At 50.7% G+C, this 19602-nt stretch overlaps 1 protein-coding gene across 2 annotated transcripts in view; it reads right to left on the bottom strand.

Annotated features, from left to right (window-relative positions):
• Nucleotides 1–657: 657 nt before the first annotated feature.
• VWCE (von Willebrand factor C and EGF domains) overlaps nt 658–19602 on the bottom strand; it is a 31862-nt gene continuing 12917 nt past the window's right edge. Inside the window, exons 7-20 of one of the 2 annotated variants that reach the window (XM_056801639.1) lie at nt 18726–18854; nt 15323–15792; nt 15142–15232; nt 13657–13739; nt 12628–12715; nt 11580–11665; nt 11140–11257; nt 8430–8515; nt 7104–7200; nt 4936–5018; nt 4209–4299; nt 3333–3415; nt 2624–2714; nt 658–1834 (exon numbers count right to left, since the gene is read on the bottom strand). In XM_056801639.1, coding sequence (XP_056657617.1) covers nt 1218–1834; nt 2624–2714; nt 3333–3415; nt 4209–4299; nt 4936–5018; nt 7104–7200; nt 8430–8515; nt 11140–11257; nt 11580–11665; nt 12628–12715; nt 13657–13739; nt 15142–15232; nt 15323–15792; nt 18726–18854 — 2213 coding nt within the window. In that variant the 3' untranslated portion in view covers nt 658–1217. The remainder of the gene's footprint in view (nt 1835–2623; nt 2715–3332; nt 3416–4208; nt 4300–4935; nt 5019–7103; nt 7201–8429; nt 8516–11139; nt 11258–11579; nt 11666–12627; nt 12716–13656; nt 13740–15141; nt 15233–15322; nt 15793–18725; nt 18855–19602) is intronic. The other variant, XM_056801640.1, reaches the window with a different exon arrangement.

Below are 19602 nucleotides of genomic sequence, written 5' to 3'. Positions count from 1 at the left end.
ACTCATATTATTTTTCATTCTCTCTTGTTTTCTCATTCTCTCTCCCTCTCCCTTTCTCACCCTTCCTTTGTCACTCTTTCTCATTCTTTCTTTCATTCTTTCATCTCATTTTCTGTCATTCTCACTCATATTCTTTTTCATTCTCTTGTTTTCTCATTCTCTCCCTCTCCCTTTCTCACCCTTTCTTTGTCACTCTTTCTCATTCTTTCCTCTCATTTTCTGTCATTCTCACTCATTCTTTTTCATTCTCTCATTTTCTCATTCTCTCCCTTCTCCTTCTCTTTCATTGTCACTCTCATTTTTTCATTCTCTTTCCTCTCATTTTCTGTCATTCTCACTCATATTCTTTTTCATTCTCTCTTGTTTTCTCATTCTCTCCCTCTCCCTTTCTCACCCTTCCTTTGTCACTCTTTCTCATTCTTTCTTTCATTCTTTCATCTCATTTTCTGTCATTCTCACTCATATTCTTTTTCATTCTCTTGTTTTCTCATTCTCTCCCTCTCCCTTTCTCACCCTTTCTTTGTCACTCTTTCTCATTCTTTCCTCTCATTTTCTGTCATTCTCACTCATTCTTTTTCATTCTCTCATTTTCTCATTCTCTCCCTTCTCCCCTTCTCTTTCATTGTCACTCTCATTTTTTCATTCTCTTTCCTCTCATTTTCTGTCATTCTCACTCATATTCTTTTTCATTCTCTCTTGTTTTCTCATTCTCTCCCTCTCCCTTTCTCACCCTTCCTTTGTCACTCTTTCTCATTCTTTCCTCTCATTTTCACTCATATTCTTTTTCATTCTCTCATTTTCTCATTCTCTCTCTTCTCCCCTTCTCTTTCATTGTCACTCTCATTTTTTCATTCTCTTTCCTCTCATTTTCTGTCATTCACACTCATATTTTTTCATTCTTTTGTTCTCTCATTCTCTCTCCCCCTCTCCCTTTCTTTCATTGTCACTCTTACTCTCATTTTCTCCCTCTTTCATTTTCTCTTGTCACTCTCGTTCTTTCATTCTTTTCCCTCTCATTTTGTCATTCTCACTCATATTCTTTTTCATTCTCTTGTTCTCTCATTCTCTCCCCTTCTCTTTCATTGTCACTCTCACTCTTTCTTGTTCTCTCTTTCCTTCTTTCTCCCGCTCTCATTTTCTGTCACTCTCATTCTCCCATTCTCCCCCCACCCACCCACCCAAGGGCTTCCTGGCACAGCCCTCCAAATGAGACCCCATTACTCATTCCACTCTCCTTCATAGGAGGGTTTCTCTGTTGGCTTCTGCAAGGGAGATCTGGGAGAAACCGTAGGGGAGGAAGAGAGTCGAGCAGTGTTGGAAGAAGACCCAGGAAGCATAGAACTGACTGTGGGGGGCTCTGAAGGCTCCTGCCTGGTCTCAGCAGGCCCAGAAGACTTTGTCATTTGGATGATGGGCAGCAAAAGCCCTTCAGATGCCGAATGGGCATGGAGGGTTCCTGGAACCCTAGATGGTGGGAGGGAAGTCGCTGCCATAGCAGGCAGAGATGAAGGAACCTCTGGGGAGGTAGGAGGTAGATGAGAGGCTCCTGGGGTAGAGTGATCAAGGCACGAGGCCCCTGACAAGGAACAAGGGGCCAAAACAGCCCTTGGCTGCTGCTGGGGTGACCGAGAGGGCCCTGGCCCCAGGGGCTCCATGGGAAAAGTCCCCACAGTAGATGTGTTCTTTCTCAACAGAACCTGGAGACTCTGAGCATCAGCCATGGGCGCGCCAGGACAGATGCTACAGTTCTGGGGAGTCACGGCTGCTTCTCCAGGGCTCCGGGCAGCTTTAGGTGGAGAGAGCTCCAACATCCCTTCCACAGGAAGCAAAACCCCTACAGATTTGGGGGGCAAAAGGGAAAAGAGGTTGATGCAAACCTTACTGTGCCCCCACCCACCCCGGGCACATCCTGTTGTTTGAATGGGCCTCAACCTGAGAACATTCACTCCTTGAGATCAGGGGCGATTTTTCAAGGCCATTGACAACAAAGAGGAGTAAGCACTGCTCTTGTAGTCAGGAAGACCTGAGTTCCAATCCTGCCTCTTATCAGGTATTTGAACACCAGTAACTCACCTAACCTCTGTCATCCTCAGTTTCCTTACTTGAAAGAGTCAGCATACAGAAAGGTAAGGACTAGGCAAACATGATTAAGTGATTTTCCCAGGGTCACACAGCTTGGAAATGTCTGAGGCCAGATTTGAACCCAGGATCTCCTATCTCAAGGTTTGGTGCTATATCCACTGAGCTTCCTAGCTTCCCCTGCTTAATAAATTCTTATTGATTGCTGTTGCCTGACTAAATATGAAAGAGGGTTGGCTTTGGAGTCAAAGGACTTGGATTTGAATTCTAACTCTGTCATTTCTAGCTGGGATGACTTTGGACAAGTCTCTTCCCTTCCCTGGGGCCTCAGTTTCTTCAACTAGAAAATGGGGGGTTGGTTTGGACTCAATGGCCTCTAAGACCCCTGCCTGCCCATCCTAGATCTTTGATCTTATTATTCTAAGTCACTTCACTGACTTGTGCCTCAGTTTCTCCATATGTAAAACAAAGGGGCTGTACTCAGTAGCCTCTGAGGTCCCTGCCTGCTGTGACAGCCTTTGATGATGTCCAGGAAGAGTCTCACCTTGGCAGGAGGAGCAGCAATCCCGGGAAGCTGGACCAGGGTCAGCGCAGGCTGGCTGGCAGGTGACCTTTTCACAGCTCACCTCCCCAAGCTGAGAGAGCAGGAAAGAACCAGTGAGCTCCCCTGCCTTGACTGCCCTCCAGACCTCTGCCCTCCGGCCTCCAAACAAGAAAGCCAGAAGCCTCCCAGCCTGTGTCCAAGACAGGACGGCCAGTGGAGAGCAGCATCAGGACAGGGTCATCCAATGCATAGTACATGGGCTCTCAAGTCAGAGGACCTGGGTTCAAATCTGACAATAGAGCTCAGAACCCTCTCATTTTACAGACGAGGAAACTGAGGCCCGAGGTGGCTAAGGGACTTGTCCACACAGCTATTAAAGATCTAAGGCAAGTCTTCCTTCCTGCAAGTCCAACCTTTAGCCATCAAGCCACCAGGCATCCACTACCCAGATGATCTCAGACAAGTCACCTCCTCTCAAGGGACCTCAACTTCCCCATCTGTAAAATGAAGGGGTTGGTCGATATGACCTCTAAAATGATGCTTTTGAATCCATTCATTTCTTGTCACTCTGAGTTCCAAATAGAAAGGAACGAGAGAGCCGGGGCCCAAAATCTATCTGTCGGCCCAGTCTGGGGGGACGGAGAGACATGGAGGTCTGAGTGGGGGGGGGGTCAGGAAGGGTCCTGTTCCCTTGGCAGACATCAATCACCTGGCAGACACAGCGTGTGCAGGGCTCATTCTCCAGCCAGAACACCTGCCCGTTGCCCACCTTCCTGCCTTCATAGTTACAGTCTGCAGATGGACAGAAGAAACAACACTGGCTTGAGTTGCTCAGCCCAGAATCGCGGTGCATTTAAATCCTTTCAACCTACCTGTCCGGCACATGTAGAATTCCTGCTCATACATGCTATGTCCCACTTCCGTGCCTTTGCCCGGGCTGTGTCCTGTGTCTAGAATGCACTCCTCCTCCTCTGCTTCTTAGAATGTTGAACTTCCTCCAATGCCACCTCCCAGAACAGGCCCCCCTTCATCCTGCTCCCCCAGTGTCTAACGTCCCCCCGGAAATGACCGTCTTCCGTTTTTATGGATTCTAAAAGGTCCGGTGGTATAACAGAGTCAGTCTGGGTGTCCGAAGCCCTAGGTTCAGGTCTCGCTTCTGGCATTTGCTGACCACATGACCCTGAACCCCAGACCTCTCAGGGTCACCGGCAACCCTCTTCCTCCAAGTTGGAGAATTGGTGCTGACCTGCCTGCCTCGGAGGAGGGAGTTTCCTCATCCAGAAGTTCTCTACACACTTGAAAGCAGGGATCCAGAGCAATGGGGGGCACATTATGGGGGGTGAGGGGAAAAGGGGGGCATGTGTGTGTTCATTCACTCCATCAGCCTCTGGTAGGTGCCTACTATGTGCCAGGCCCTGAGCCCGCTTCCCTCCCGGGATACATCCCAGTAGAAGAGAAGAGAACTCCTGGAGGGTTTCCTTTGTGTCTGTATCCTCAGTACGCCACATCATTTCTGGCGCCCAGTAGGTGTTTGATGAATAAATCAGCACAGAGGTGGCGGGGGGAAGGGGAGCTGCTTACTCACCGTGGCAGATGGGGCAGCATTCTCCCTCGGGATGGAATGGGTAGGTGCAGGAAATGAGACAGTCCACGGGGGAGCAGGCCACGGAGCCCAGCTACAGGACACAAAAACACACAAGGGCTTTCTAGGGAGGGGCCATGGGGTGAGAGCCACAAAGGACCTTGGGGACCACCTAGTTCAACAGCACCCTTCTTTCCACCCATTTTACAGCCCTGGAAGCTAAGGTCAAGAGCTAATGCCCAAGATGGTCCAGCGAATCAAGTAGGAGAGCCAGGATTTGAACCCAAGGCTTTGGGACGGTCTAGGAGGCAGTGGTGATCCCAGAGAAATTGAGCTCTCATTCTGCTAAGAGCTACAGGGTATGGGACGGGAGGTGAGAGGTGGAGATGGGAAGGGAGAAGGTTACGCCCCACACCTTCTGGAGAGAAGACACAAGCACTGAGGCCGCACTCTGTGGGAAGGAGGCCAGCAACTGCTGAACAGCCTCCAAAGCTCTGCCAGGCCTTGGGTCCGAGGTCCAGAGGCCAAAACCCCATCAGAGCTATGTGCTCCAGAAGGCTGCCCCCTTCGCCCTTTCCCAAGAGTGGCTGCTGGTGCCCACAGAGGAACAGGAGGCAGAGGGGACCATAGGCTGCTCCCCTGGGAGAGTGGAGGCTCGGAATGTGCACCTGCTGGGTCAGGGCTAATGCTGGCCCACAGGTGGTTTCCTACAGCTCAGGGTACACCATACCAAGCAGATGCAGCTGAGACAAGGGTCCAGCACAGAAGGGAAGGTTTCATTGTTGTAGAATATTCTTCCTGTGTAGGTGCACCCTGTGGGGAGGAGGAGGACAAAAAGGCAGTCCTGACAGGGTCCATCATTACAGATCTGGCCCCACGGCATGCCATCCTGCCTCCTGGCCTCTCAGAACCCATCTCCCCATTAAGGCTGGGTTTTGTCCCGGCTCTCTTTTTCACTTGGCTTGTCAAGTCAATTAACATCAGTTCAATTTCACAAACGTTTGTCAAGTGCCTGCGATGGGTCTGACAGGAGATACAAAGACACAAATGAAACCCTCCCTGGCCACAAGGAGCTTCCAGTCTGTGGAAGGAAAATGTCATGGATACATCTAGATACAAAGTATATCTGAAGCGACAGAGGAAATTCAAGAGGGACAAAGTGAATTACTTGAGGAAAGAAGTGGCTTCCCGGAGGAGATACTGAGGATGCTTTAAAAGAAGCTGGGGGCTCTAGGAGTATAATCTAGAATCCAATGGAATAATCCTCTTCTTTCCCCTACATGGATACCACAAGTCAAAGATCTTTCTAAGGAGGTGGCACCATTCTTCACAAGGCAACCTAGACTCACTTTCTCTCTCTCTCTCTCTCTCTCTCTCTCTCTCTCTCTCTCTCTCTCTCTCTCTCTCTCTCTCTCTCTCTGTCTCTCTCTCTCTCTGTCTCTCTCTGTCTCTCTCTCTCTGTGTATGCCTGCCTCTCTCTCTGTTTCTGTCTCTGTCTCTCTTTCTCCATCTCTCTCTCCCCTCCCCTCTCTTTCTCTCTTTTCCTCCTTCCTCCCTCCCTTTCTCTCCCTCCCTCCCTCTCTATCTCCCTCTCCATCTCTTCCTCCCTGTCCCTCCCTGTCTCTCTCCCCCTCTCCCTCCCTCCCTAACTCCCTCTCTCTTCCTCCCTCTTTCTCTTTGTCTCTCTCCCTCCTTCCTCCTTCTCTTTCTCTCCCTCCCTCTCTAACTCCCCCCTCTCTTTCTCTTGTCTTCTCTTCCTCTCTCTCCCCCTCTCCCTCCTCTCTTTTTCTCCCTTTCTCCCTCCTCTCTCCCTCCCTCCCTCCTCTCTCTCTCTCTCTCACTCTCTCTCTCTCTCTCTCTCTCTCTCTCTCTCTCTCTCTCTCTCTCTCTCTCTCTTTTTTTTCTCTCAGTTGTTTTGAGAAGTCAGTCCCACTCTCTTAAAGTCCTCTAGTCACTCTTCAAGGCTCAGCTCAAGTCCTCCCTCTTCTCTGTAGCTTTCCTCAAGGATTCCAGACTCTCCCACTGCCGATCACCCACTAGCTTTATTATCTGCAACTGGCTTTTCTTTAAGTGGTATTTCCCATGGCTGATTCCTGCCAAGGTTCTGAGCACCCGGGGGTGGGGGGGTGGGGGCACTCTGTCCATCCAAAGGGGCCTCAAGGTTCCCAGGGGAGGAGCAGAGGCCATAGAGATCTGGTTGGGACTCAAGCATTTCAGGTCGAATTGAATGGAACACCAGCATCATGTAACATGGGATGTTGATGGGACCTTGGAGATCCCTCAGTCCCACCCCCTCCTACTGCAGATGAGGAAATGAGGCCCACAGAGGGGGGAGGGACTGGCCCAGCCTTGCTTTCAAACTCTGGTCCTTGAGAAGATGTTTTAATGGATCTTAAATCAATCAATCCTTCAATCAAATAAAGCCCTTGTTAAGCTGCCTACTATGTGCCGGGCACTGTGTCAAGGGCTAGGAATACAAAGAAAGACCCAGTCACATTCAGAAGACAACACGTAAATAATTAGCATATCCAGGACGGACACAATTGGGTTAGATGGAAGGAAGCCTTGGAGGGAGAGGTTTCCTGCAGAAGGTACAGCCCAGGACCACCTCGGTGAGGTAGGCACTCTCTCCACTGATGCAGATAGCAGCAGAGCAGAGATGGCAGGAGTGGCCTGGTATGACTACTGAATTTGAAGAGGGAAGATCTGATTCCAAACCCTCCTACCTTACTGTATGACCTTGGATAAGTCACTGCACTCTGGGGCTTCAGTCTCCTCATCTGTAAAGGGATGACCTCTAGGACACAATGCCCAGCAGCTGGCTATCTGCCTGCCTGGATGGCAGCTCTGTGGTAATCCCAAGCACTGAGGAAGCAGAGGAAGTCCCTTCTTCCTTACCTGCCGAGCAGTCGGGGCAGCACTGCCCTGGGATCCGAATGGGGTGAGGACAGGTCTCCACGCAGTCAGTCCTCTCACAGCTCACAGATCCATCTGCCTGAAAGAAGGAGGCCCTTGACAGAAACCCCTGAGGCCCTCCCTGGAGCCGGACCTGGCTTTCCCTCCAGTTGGACCCACTAAGCGCCCTCTTTCAGGTCGAGGGCAGCCACCCAGGGGGCCAGCAGTGCTCCAGCAGGAGGTAGCCCCCAATCCCAAACAAAAGAGAAAGCAGGAGATCACTGATCCAGGCTGGCCCACTCATTCCAGAGAAGGAGAAAACAACCCAAGGAGTGTGTGTGTGTGTATGGGGGTCTCCCAGCCCCTCAATGAAGCAAAATCCAGGGAGCAGCTAGGTGGATAGAGCGCCAGGCCAGAGATGGGAGGTCCTGGGTTTCTAATCTGGCCTCAGATACTTCCTAGCTGGGAGACCCTGGGCAAGTCACTTTGCCTAGCCCTGACCACGCTTCTGCTTTAGAACCAACACATGGTACTGGGTCTAAGATGGAAAGTGAGGGTCTCATAAAATAATAATAATCATAATTAAAAACAAAGCAAAAATCCAAGACCCCCTACTGCAGGCATCTTGTTTCCAAATGGGACCAGAAGCCGAGGCCAACCCGATTCAACCCCCACATTGGTCCTCGGGTTTCCCTAGAATGCCGGTGCATTCCAAGCCTACAGCGCACCAGAAGACCCTCTTTTACATGCAGGAATGTTGTTTTCAACCAGAATGCCAGCTTTGCCCACTGGAGAGGATCAAAAGAGCGCTTCCCCATGCTTTGGGCACCCTGGCACTGCGGCACAGATAATGGCTTGGAAAGCACCCAGCGATGGGGCTCCCTCTTCTTAGAACTCACAGGATCAAAGCTCAAGGGGGCCCCAGAGACCCTCACTTTATCGATGAGGAGCTGAGCCTCAGGAAGGTCATAAAGTCAGAAGGTGTTAAGAGGCAGAACTGGAACCCAAGGCCAGGCCAGTCCTCTACCACTACACCACACGGCCTCTCATGTTGAATGTGAGTGTGTGTGAGAAGTATTGGCAACCTCCATTTCCCCAGAAGATTCCATTTTTCAGAAGGCCCTGAGCCCTGATCTATAGTGCAACAATGGCATTGGGTAGGCATACACAAGCGAACAAGATGGCGGTCTGAAGCAGCTTAGCCTTAGACAACAAGGACAAGAGCCCGGAGATAGCTGGGGATCAGACAGGATCAGGAGACTTCCTAGCTCTGGCCCAAGCCCGGGAGAACACGTAAAGCTGAGTGAGGTAGAGCAGGTTGTCATTCACCTGGCAAATGCATAACTCACAGGGATCACCAGGGGACCAGATCTGTCCAATGGGAAATTGAATGCCATTGTCATCCAGAGAGCAGCCTGTCCACAAGGAAAGAAGCAAAAGGCACCAAGGGTGAGGGCCTGAGTGAGGGAGAAGGGGATGGAAGGAAAGGACACGGGGGAGAGACTGGGCAATGCCTAGAGTCATGGAAGGTCATGGGCAATCTCTAGATGGCCCATCCCAAAAGGGGTCCTCAATTCTTGCCTGAAGACCTCGAGAGAGAAAGAGAGAGAGAGAGAGAGAGAGAGAGAGAGAAAGAAGAGAGAGAGAGAGAGAGAGAGAGAGAGAGAGAGAGAGAGAGAGAGAATGAGAGAGAGGGAGAGAGAGATGGAGAGGGGAGGAGAGGGAGAGAGGGAGAGAGAGGAGAGAAGGAGAGAGAGAGGAAGAGAAAGGAGAGGGGGGAGAGAGAAAGAGAGAGAGAGAAGGAGTGAGGAGAGAGAGAGGGAGAGAGGGAGGGAGGAAGAGAGGAAGAGAGGGGAGAGAGAAAGAGAGAGAAGGAATGAGGAGAGAGAGGGTGAGAGGGAGGGAGAGAAAAGGAATAAGAAGAGAGAGGGGGGAGGGAGAAAGAGGGAGGGAGAGAGGGAGAGAGAGAGATGGAGAGGGAAGGAAAGGGAGAGAGAGAGAGAAGGAGAGAAAGGAAGAGAAAGGAGAGATGGGGAGAGAGAAAGAGAGAGAGAAGGAGTGAGGAGAGAGGGAGGGAGAGAGGGAGGGAGGGAGAGGGAAAAAGGGAGAGAGAGAGGAAGAGAGGGGGAGAGAGAAAGAGGGAGAGAGAGAGAAGGAATGAGGAGAGAGGGTGAGAGGGAGGGAGAGAGAGAGAGAGAGAGAGAGAGAGAAGAGAGAGAGAATGAGAGAGATGGAGAGGGGAGGAGAGGGAGAGAGAGAGAGAGGAGGGAGGGGGAGAGAGAGGAAGAGAAAGGAGAGGGGGGAGAGAGAAAGAGAGAGAGAAGGAGTGAGGAGAGAGAGAGGGAGAGAGGGAGGGAGGAAGAGAGGAAGAAAGGGAGAGAGAGAGGAAGAGAGGGGGAGAGAGAAAGAGAGAGAAGGAATGAGGAGAGAGAGAGAGGGTGAGAGGGAGGGAGAGAGAAGGAATGAGGAGAGAGGGGGGGAGGGAGAAAGAGGGAGGGAGGGAGAGAGAGAGAGATGGAGAGGGAAGGAAAGGGAGAGAGAGAGAAGGAGAGAGAGGAAGAGAAAGGAGAGATGGGGAAAGAGAAAGAGAGAGAGAAGGAGTGAGGAGAGAGAGGGAGGGAGGGAGAAAGAGGGAGAGAGAGAGAGAGAGAGAGAGAGAGAGAGAGAGAGAGAGAGAGAGAGAGAGAGAGAGAGAGAGAGAGAGGGAGAGAGAGAGAGAGAGCGAGGCCACCATCTCTCATTAGTGGTCATCCAAGCTTTGCTTGAAGACTTCTAGTGAGAGAAAGAGGGCACCACTTTCAAAGTGGCCCATTCTGCTGCTGGACAGCTCTCATTGTTGATAAGTGTTTCCTTCCACTAAGCTAAACTCTGTCACTCTACTCACTACTTCTAGTTCTGGGGCCCAACAGAGAGCAGAACTCCTCCATATGACAACCCTTTCAATCCTTGAAGACAGCATGTTCCTCCCCGCTGCTCCTTCAACCAATGGTCATCTTATTTATTCACATGCAGGATGAGGGGCCTGCCGGCCCCGCCACCTGATGGCTCAAGGAAGCAGGGATATTTAACCTGGAGAAGAAACGTCTCAAGGGGACACATGAACTGTTTTCCTGTAGCTGAAAGACTCCTGGATGGGAGAGTGACTAGATTTGCTCTGCTTGGCCTCACAAGGAAAACTAAGAGCAGTGAGTAGAAGTCACAAAGAGATAGATTTCAAGTCAATATAAGGAAAACATTTCCTAATCATTAATAATAATAGCTAATTCTGGGGAGCATTTACTATGTACCAGGTACTCTATTAAGCACTTTACAATTATATAATCTCATTTGATCCTCACAACAACTGAAGGAGGTGGGTGCTATTGTTATCCTCATTTAACAAATAGGGAAACTGAGGCAAACAGATGTTAAGTGACTTCCTTGGAGTCACACAAATAGTAAGTGTCTCAGACTGGATTTCAGGTCTTCCTGACTCCTGGTCTATCCTACTCTATCCAATGCACCACCTAGTGGAATGGGTAGTGAGTTCCCCATCCCCAGCGGTCTTCCAGAAGAACCTGGATGACTCTTTGCTGATCCATGTGTCAGGACAGGGCACCAGATTAAATCCCAGAACCATAGTATTTCTGAGTAGGAAAGGACTTCAGAGACCAAGTATCCTCTCTGCAAGTGGTCACATGGTCTTTGCCCAAAGACCTTAACCCTCTAGGCTGTAGGGGGCCACTAAACACTCCAGGTCTTTGTCAGATGACCTACTGTCTAGCCACACCTTCTCCATCTTACACATGTGAGGTTGATTGTTTGATCCCCAGTAAAGGACTTTACATTGATCCCTACTGAATTCCACCTTCTCACATTTGGACCAATGCTCTAGCCTGCCCAGATCTGTTTGAATCTGGGCTCTCATTTCAAAGAGGCTCAAAGAGGGCAGTCCCTGCCCCCTCTTGGGATTCTAGGATTCAGCCCAGAGCCAGCCTTTGATAGGGTGGGGGCAGGGGAAAGAAGGGTCTCTGAATGATTGCCAATGGGCCATTCTCACCTGATACTGGGGTGGGCTCTCTGCAGGTGAAGCAGCACTGGCCTGGCCCCAACTGCCACTCCTCTCTTGGACAGTCCAGCTCCGGGCAGGGCGTGAAGGAACACTGAACTTCCCCCTTCTGAAAGGAAGTTACAAAGCCACAGCAAAGTGCCTGCTGGTCACTGTGGCAGCTCTGTCTGCTGCAGCCCATTCTCCAGGTGAGTCCTGAGAGCCAGACTCTGAAACCTCCATCCCTCTTCTGTTCCTCACCCTTTGCCTTGGCCATGGAGACAGAATCCCCTCTCCCACCTCCTTCAGGCAAATGACAGGGGCTTGTGGGGAGAGAAAGCAAGATGGGATGGTGCTCCATCATCACCTCTCCGTTTCCATGGCTTTGGTCACCCACCTTCCCCCAGGGGAGTGTTAGGGAGCAGGGCACACAGGGCCAGCTGCCTTCCTACCTGGCAAACACAGGTGGTGCATTCATCCCCATCCCCACTGAATTCAGCCCCGTCTGGGTAGAATCGGCCATGAAAATAGCACCTCACTGCAAAGAGAAATGGGTCACGTCTTCTGCACGCTAGCAGCTTGGAAGAATGGAAGAAGAAAGAAGGGGCACCGTGCGAGGGCGAGGGCCCATTGCCAGCCAAGAGCTCGAGTTTAGGGGAAGATGCCGATGCCCCTGAACCACACCACTTTCCACATAAAGAATTTTGTTTTTAAGTTTGGCCATAGAAATTGGCAGGAAATGAACTGTGTGCAGATGCCAGTCTTTGATGGAAAACATGGGGAGATTCTCAGATGGCTAGATGTAAGGGAGAACAACCCAGAAGCATCATCAGGATGATAAGAATACCAGTAGCTCACATTTAGAGTGCTTTAAGCTTTACAAAATGCTTTCCCAACAATCACCTTGAGGGGGAAGGAGCAGAAAGAGAAGTATCCCCATTTTACAGATGAGCAAACTGAGGGTCAGAAAAACATCACAGGATGATGGCTTTAGTGTGGAAGAGACTCGGGTTTCACAGATGAGAAAACTGAAGCCTATAGAGCTGCATGAAGTCACAAAGGAAACAAGGAGTCAAATCTGAGCATCTGGTTTCCACTGTATTATGGGGCCTCTCAGCAGAGGAAGTGATCCGTCCAAGGTCACGGAGCTCTTTAGGAGCTAAGACACCAACCGAGAACTAGGGGCCGCCTTAGGCGTGAGATCAGGGCATCTACCAAGTGGTAAATATATCCTGTCAAGCTGCCAAGGTCACACCAGCTGTTTATCGCATCATGGAAAGGAAAACCAAGTTTAAAAAAAATGTTTTGAAAGCCCTATCGGTGGGGTCAAGGATGGGCCACGCCACGCCAGTGCCACTGCCTCTAACGCTCCCGAGCAGCTGTCTGTCCCATTCTCAGTCCACACCAAATCATTCTTGTCTGCCATGTCAAGAATCCTATCTTCAGATCGGAAAATATGTGTGGCCTGGATGACCGACCGAATAAGGAAGTGAGACTTACCTGGGACGCAGGGGCAGCAGTCCGACTGCGGCGGGGTCAGGCAAGGACCAGGAGGACACTCGGGGGCGATACATGATACGTTCCCAGCCTGAGAGAGGCCACAAAATTCAGGGGGAACGTTCAGATGAGGAATGGGCTCAGGAACTTTCTTTCTTCCTTTTCCTAACTAAAACCCTTCCCTCCCATCTTTGAATCAAGACTGTGTCTTGGTTCCAAGGTAGAAGAGTGGTAAGGGCTAGGCAATGGGGGGAGAATGGGGGGACTTGCTAGGAAGTACGAGGTCAAATTTGCACCCAAGTCCTCCCATCTCCAGGCCTGGTTCTCAATTCACAGAGTGACCCAGCTGCCCTTTGGGCCCAGGAATTTCCAAGCCCCCTGCCCCCTGCTTTCCTCTCCTCTCCATGCCCTGCCCAGCCTCCTGCTCTTGCATAATGATGCCTTGACGAAACAGAATCTTCAAAATATGGAGGCAATGTGCCCATTGATGGAGTTCCCCCAATTCCATTTATTGGAAAATTGCAGTGTGCCAGCTGCCCCTGACCCACCGAGGCAATGCATTTGGGCCGACCCAACTGGCCGGTACTTAATAGGAAATCTTCCCAGGAGACTCGGTTGGGGTTGCAGGTCCGCCATACTCCCCAATGTTTACACACTGACTCCACATTGGCAAATATTTTGCCTGGAGAGAGATCAGCCTCATTGGCTGGAGGTTTCCTCAGGAGTCTTCTCCTCCTCCCTTCCTAACCAGATGGATTATGTTTGCTGCTTAACCCTTTTCTGCCTGCTGAGGGCATCCCTGCCTCTGAGGATGCCTAGAAGAAGACACTCCCCTCCCGGCTGGCCTAGCCCTTCCCCAGCAGGTTTCCGTACTGAGCCTCAGCCCACGTCCACAACAAGACGGAGAGCTCACCCTGTGGTGAGCCCACTCCTGCCTACCCCACTTCAGAGTTCTGTGCCTCCTAGCAATTCCCCTGAGCGCTAAGGAGACGAGCCCTTGGGGGGCTGAACGATGGAGGAAGACACACTTACAAGGCAGATGCAGACCGTGCAGTTCTCGTTGGGAGGGGAGAACACGTCCCCTTCGGCTCTGGGGAAGCCACCATAAAAACAACCTTGGAGAGACAAGGAGGAAATGGAGCCACCCAGGGCTAGTCTGCCCCACGGTGGGGAGAGGGGAAAGGCTGGGATCCAGAGAAACGAGGAAAACCTGCCAGATTTCTCCTCCTCTCCCTGCCCCAGGGAAGAGGGAGCCCCTCCAGTGACTAAGACTTGGACCAAGGCAAAAGGAGACTCAGAAACTTGGATGGCTTCATCCCCCAACCAATATGGAACTCATTAGGGCACATCCCCCAAGGGTTAGCCATGCTGGCACCAAAAGGGACCTTGTTCAGATGTTGGAGAGGATTCTCCCATACTGCCTTCCTCCCACAAGGCAGGGAAGAGGGGACGTGCTTCCATATTGAGCTAATGAGGAACATGAGTGAAGAGGAGGAGGATGAGGGCGAAGAAGGTGAAGCCACACTGGTGCCGAAAGACACCAGCAGCAAAGCCGAGGCTGACGTCCTAGCCACGGCACCCTCCACTTCTCCTCTCTTATATCCTCAGCTTATTGCTCAGCCTTCTGAGTTGCAGCCCAGAGATAGCTGGCCTTGGGGTCAGGGAGATCTGGGCTCAAATCCCACCACCATCCTCTGGGAACCTCGCTTTCTCCATCTATAAAATGGACAGAATAATGCCTGCCAGTACAGCAGGAATGAGTTGTGAGACTCAATGGAGACTGGATTTGTAAGATGAGAGGTAGTGTGATATAATGGAAAGAGCCTGGAACTGGGGTCCTAGCACCTGGGTTCAAATGATAAAGATCATAGATTTTAAGTAGCAAGGGACTTTGGTGGCTGTCTAGTCCAACTCTCATTTTCCAGATGAGGAAACTGAGGCAAACAGAGGTTCAGTGACTTGTCCAGTCACACAGCTAGGAAATGTCTGGGGCTGGATTTGAACTCAAGTCTTCCTGACAAGAGACCTAGTTCACCATCTACTTCTTCAGCCTGCTACTTAGTTCTATGACCCTGGACAAGACATTTCTTTCAGCCTGAGTCCTCAGCTCTAAAATGAGCCTAGGGGGATGGTGTAGACATCCTCTGAGCTCCCAGGTGGCTCAATCCCCATGATCCTCTGATCTCAGAAGGTAGCAAAAGAAACCAATAATAATTAGTGTCCACATTAGTCTAAAGACTTACAAAGTGTTTTGAATGCGTTTTCTCACTTGATCTTCAAAACAACTTGGTAGGGAAGGAGCTATTATGATGTCCATTTTAAAGATGAAGAGCACAAGGTCCACGCAGGTTAAAGGACTTGCCCAGGGTCCCACAGCTAGGAAGTGTCTGAGGATGGGTTGGAGCCAGGTTTTGTTTCCTGAGTCCACAAGTGGCACTACTGAGAGGCAGGATTGGCCAGGGGTGAAGGGGAAGATTGAACCCACAAAAGGCGACATCCTCTCGAGCTGGTCCTCACCTGAACAATCAGGGCAGCACCCATCAGGGGAGGGGAGCGGGTGAGAACAGGCAGCTTTACACGTCACTTTGTCGCAGGTCACCTCGCCATCCTACAACAAAGAACACCAGTTACCACGGAGCCGTTGGCACAGAAAGATGCCAGGGCTGAATGAGCCAGGGTCCTGGCTGTGCCCACCTACCTGGCACCCACAGTTCAAGCATCCAGGCTCGGTCCAGCGGCTCCCATGCTCATGGGTGCCTCCTTGGTGCCAGCAAGGAGAAGGTGCTGGCAAAGGCTGAGAGGTCGAAGGGCCCCTGGGAGGGGAAGGGGTCCTCACTGCCTCGCCATGCAAGAGTGAAGGGGGCAGCAGACCTGCCAGTATAGACGGTTTCACCATTCTTCCCAAGGAGGAAGAACTGGGAGACGGGGTGGCCACTGTTGCTGAGGGGGTCGGGGACCAGGCAGAGGTGGAGGAGGTGGGCAGTGCTGAGGTCAGCGGCACGAGAGGTGTGGTTTTGGTTACTGGGTGGGGGCCAGGTGCCCGGGATGGGGGGCCATGGCCAGGGGGGAGGGCGGGGGGGCCAGACTCCGGAAAGAGTAACAGCATCTTCGGGGGGTGCTGCAGTGACTGGAGAATGGCAGATGGGGCAAGCACGGCCTTCGGAAATGCTGAAAAACAGAGCGGCAAGGAGTCAGCTCCCATCGCGGGCAGAGCGGGGAGATCAGGGAAAAGGGACCGCAGTGGCTGGTGTAACCCACGTCTCTGACTCCCTGAAGGTCTCCGAGGAGACAGGCTGCCCAGGCCAGTTGGAGAGAGCTGGAAGATTTTCCAGGCATCAAGGCCAAATCTGCCCTTTTCTACCCCCCCCCATGCCTCCTGGGTCCACTGGAGCCAACCTCATCCGACTTCTGCATGAGAGCCCTTCAGATACATGAAGGCAGTAAGTTATCCTTGTCCTCTGACCTTTCAACTCTCTAGGAAAAGCCTTCGTAGAGCCTTACGGCAGGAATTCTCAAGCCGGCACCTACCGATTTGTCTTTTCTTTTTAACTTTCACCTTCCATCTTAGACTCAATAGTGTGTATGGGTTCCAAGGCAGAAGAGGGGTAAGGGCTAGGCAATGGGGGTCAAGTGACTTGCCCAGGGTCACCCAGTTAGGAAGTATCTGAGGCCAGATTTGAACCCAGGACCTCCCGTTTCCAGGCCTGACTCATAATGCACCATGCCATCTAACTGCCCCCACTTTGTCTTTTTCATATTTTTTTGTATATTTGGTTTCCTTTATTTTCTTTTCTGTATTTAAGATGTGATTCTGAGAAGGAATACAAAGGCCTCACCACAAAGGGGGTCAATGACACCAAAAACAGAAGGCTTTAGAGACTGGCAATATGGCGCCACTTACCAATGGTGTATCCCAAGGTAAATTATTTAGCTTCTTTGGCAGTTTATTCATCTGTAAAATGGCGGGGTGGGATTTTTGACTGGCTTGTCTCTTGGGTCCCTTTCCCCTCTACATCTAATATAAAAATCTCGCCACTTCTTCCAGCCAATCCAAAGATGGAATGGTCTAGTCTAAGCCCTTTGCTATCCCGTTCAGTCTCCCAGTGAATTTTCCCAATAAAAGGAAGGTCAGTTCAGGGTCTGGAACGAGTAACACATCTTCTGGATTTCCCCGGTTCTTCCTCTCCCCCTGCCTCCTCTAGGCAGTCCTCTTCACCTCCTCAAAAGCATTCCCCTCCCTCAGCTCCTGGAGCTTCATGTCTGTAGAAGACTCACCAAGAGCCAGGACCCCAGGAGGAGAGAGAAGGCAGGCCAGCCACTTTCCAGGGCTTCCCACCAACCACTGAGCCACCTTCTTCCAGTTTAGGGTGATGCAAAGGGTGTTTACCTTAAAGGTAGGTCACTGGGCTAAAGCCTCACTGCCTTCTGGGAAGAGAGAGAAGGAAGGAAGAGGTAAGGCAGAAAGTAGGGGAAGAAGAGCTCCAGAGATCCCTTAAAGAGAAGAAAGAAGGGATGGAGAAAGCAAGAGGCTGAGTTGATGAGCAGAAGAAAGATGCAAGTTTTTTTTTTAACCCCTTACCTTCGGTCTTGGAATCAATACTGTGTAGGCAATGGGGGTTAAGTGACTTGCCCAGGGTCACACAGCTAGGAAGTGGCTGAGGCCACATTTGAAGCCAGGACCTCCCATCTCTAGAGCTGGCTCTCTATCCACTGAGCCACCCAGCTGCCCCCAGAAAGATGCAATTTTTAAAAAGTTGAGTCAATAAGCATTTGTTAAGAATTTAGTCTATTTCAGGCTCTGTGCTAAGCTCTCCAGGAAAAGATTATTGGGGGCAGCTGGGTGGCTCAATGGACTGAGAGCCAGGTCCAGAGACGGAAGTTCCAGGTTCAAATCTGGCCTCAGACACTTCCTAGCTGGATGACCCTGGACAAGTCACTTCACCCCCATTGCCAAGCCCTTACAGCTCTTTTGTCTTGGAACCAATACACAGTATTGACGCTAAGATGGAAGGTCAGAGCTTTTTAAGAAATAAAAGAGGGGAGGAAGGAAGAAAGAGAAATGAAAAGGTGGAGACATGGGCAGGGAGAGAAGGCATTTAATAGAAATCATTTTTAAACTAGGGAAAAGGAGACAAAAGATGGAGGAAAGGAGGGAGAAGATGAATGAACAAGAGATCAGAAAAGACAAGTTCTCGGAATTCCTAGAACTTTCTAAATCACCAAAGCTCAGCATCCCCTGGGAGGACAGTGAGTCCAACCAGTGTGTGAACAACAGTCCCCCGAGATCAAGAGTTCTTCACCCTTTTCCCAGATTCCTCTGGCCGGCCAGTGAAGATTATGAACCGCTTCTCAGAATGCTTTTAGATGCACAGGATTACAACAGGAAATGATTATGTTGAAATAGAAGTTATCAAAATATATATTTTTAAACATTGGGGGGGGGGGCTGGCTAGGTGGCTCCGTGGATTGAGAGCCAGGCCTGGAGAAGAGGTCCTAAATTCAAAAATAGTCTCAGACACTTCCTAGCTGGGTGACCCTGGGCAAGTCAGCTTACCACCCCATTGCCTAGCCCTTCCCCCTCTCTTCTGCCTTGGAACCAATACACGGTGTTGATTCTAAGATGGAAGGTCAGGTTTTTTAAAAAATAAAAATAAAAAAACATTGACAGATCAGAGGTCAAGAACTCCTACTTCTTCTACAAAATACCTGACAAATGGTCATCGAGCACCTAGTATGGTAGGCACATAGTAGGTGCTTAAAAAATGTTTGTGGATTGATTGATTGGGCTAGCCCAGCTTTGGAGATCTCCCAAGCTAATTATTATTCTGGATCTTCTAAATCAGTCAATAATTCCTAAGCATCTATTAAATGCCTCCTGTATACCAGGCAACATGAAAAGAAAGATGAAAGTCCCCTAGCTATCGAGGAGGCGCCATTGTTCTTCCTGACATCCAGCTTCAATCTGCCTCAATCTGGACAACTTCTAGTCGTGGCGCCCAGTGCTGCTCTCTGGGACCAGGCAGAACTAGGCTAATCTCCCTTCCACCCAGTAAGCCTGGAGAGAAAGGACAAAGAGGGAAGCAAGGCTCAAGGATGCTCACCTTCACAGGATGCCCTGTCCGCACTGAGGCGGAAGCCTGCCCGGCAGGCACACCGGAAGCTCCCCATGGTATTGTGGCAGGAGTGATGGCAGACACGCCTCTCTGGGGGGCGGCGACACTCATTCACATCTGTGGAAGACCCACACACACATGCTCCTGGGCCCCTTGCCCAGACCCTTCAAGTTTGGCCCTCTCCAACAGCACCACACACTCTGCTCCCCACCACTCAGGGACCTTTCGTCCTCTCCCAACATGGAACAGGAGAGATAGAGGGCCCTGGTGCTAGCGGCCTTCTCTGTCTCACATGGCTGGTGCTGGGCTGGCCCTCAATGGTGCTCATCAAGCTACACCAGTGTTGCTATGTTACCACTCCTATATCAGTGACCACATCCCTAAAGGAGAAGAGAATGGTGCAATGGATAGAGGAGGGAAGGAAGGAAGGAAGGAAGGAAGGAAGGAAGGAAAGAAGGAAGGAAGGAAGGAAGGAAGGAAGGAAGGAAGGAAGGAAGGAAGGAAGGAAGGAAGGAAGGAAGGAAGGAAGGAAAGAAGGAAGGAAGGAAGGAAGGAAGGAAGGAAGGAAGGAAGGAAGGAAGGAAGGAAGGAAGGAAGGAAGGAAGGAAGGAAGGAAGGAAGGAAGGAAGGAAGGAAGGAAGGAAGATAAGAAGGAAGGAAGGAAGGAAGGAAGGAAGGAAGGAAGGAAGGAAGGAAGGAAGGAAGGAAGGAAGATAAGAAGGAAGGAAGGAAGGAAGAAGGAAGATAAGAAGGAAGGAAGGAGGAAGAAAGGAAGGAAGACAAGAAGGAAGGAAGGAAAGGAAGGAAGACAAGAAGGAAGGAAGGAAAGAAGGAGGAAAGGAAGGAAGGAAGGAAGGAAGGAAGG

The sequence above is a fragment of the Monodelphis domestica genome, chromosome 6, assembly GCF_027887165.1.
Source record: "Monodelphis domestica isolate mMonDom1 chromosome 6, mMonDom1.pri, whole genome shotgun sequence".
In the NCBI taxonomy this organism is placed as follows: domain Eukaryota; kingdom Metazoa; phylum Chordata; class Mammalia; order Didelphimorphia; family Didelphidae; genus Monodelphis; species Monodelphis domestica.
The sequence above is the reverse complement of the archived record's forward strand: the minus strand, read 5'-3'. Positions and strand labels throughout refer to the sequence as shown.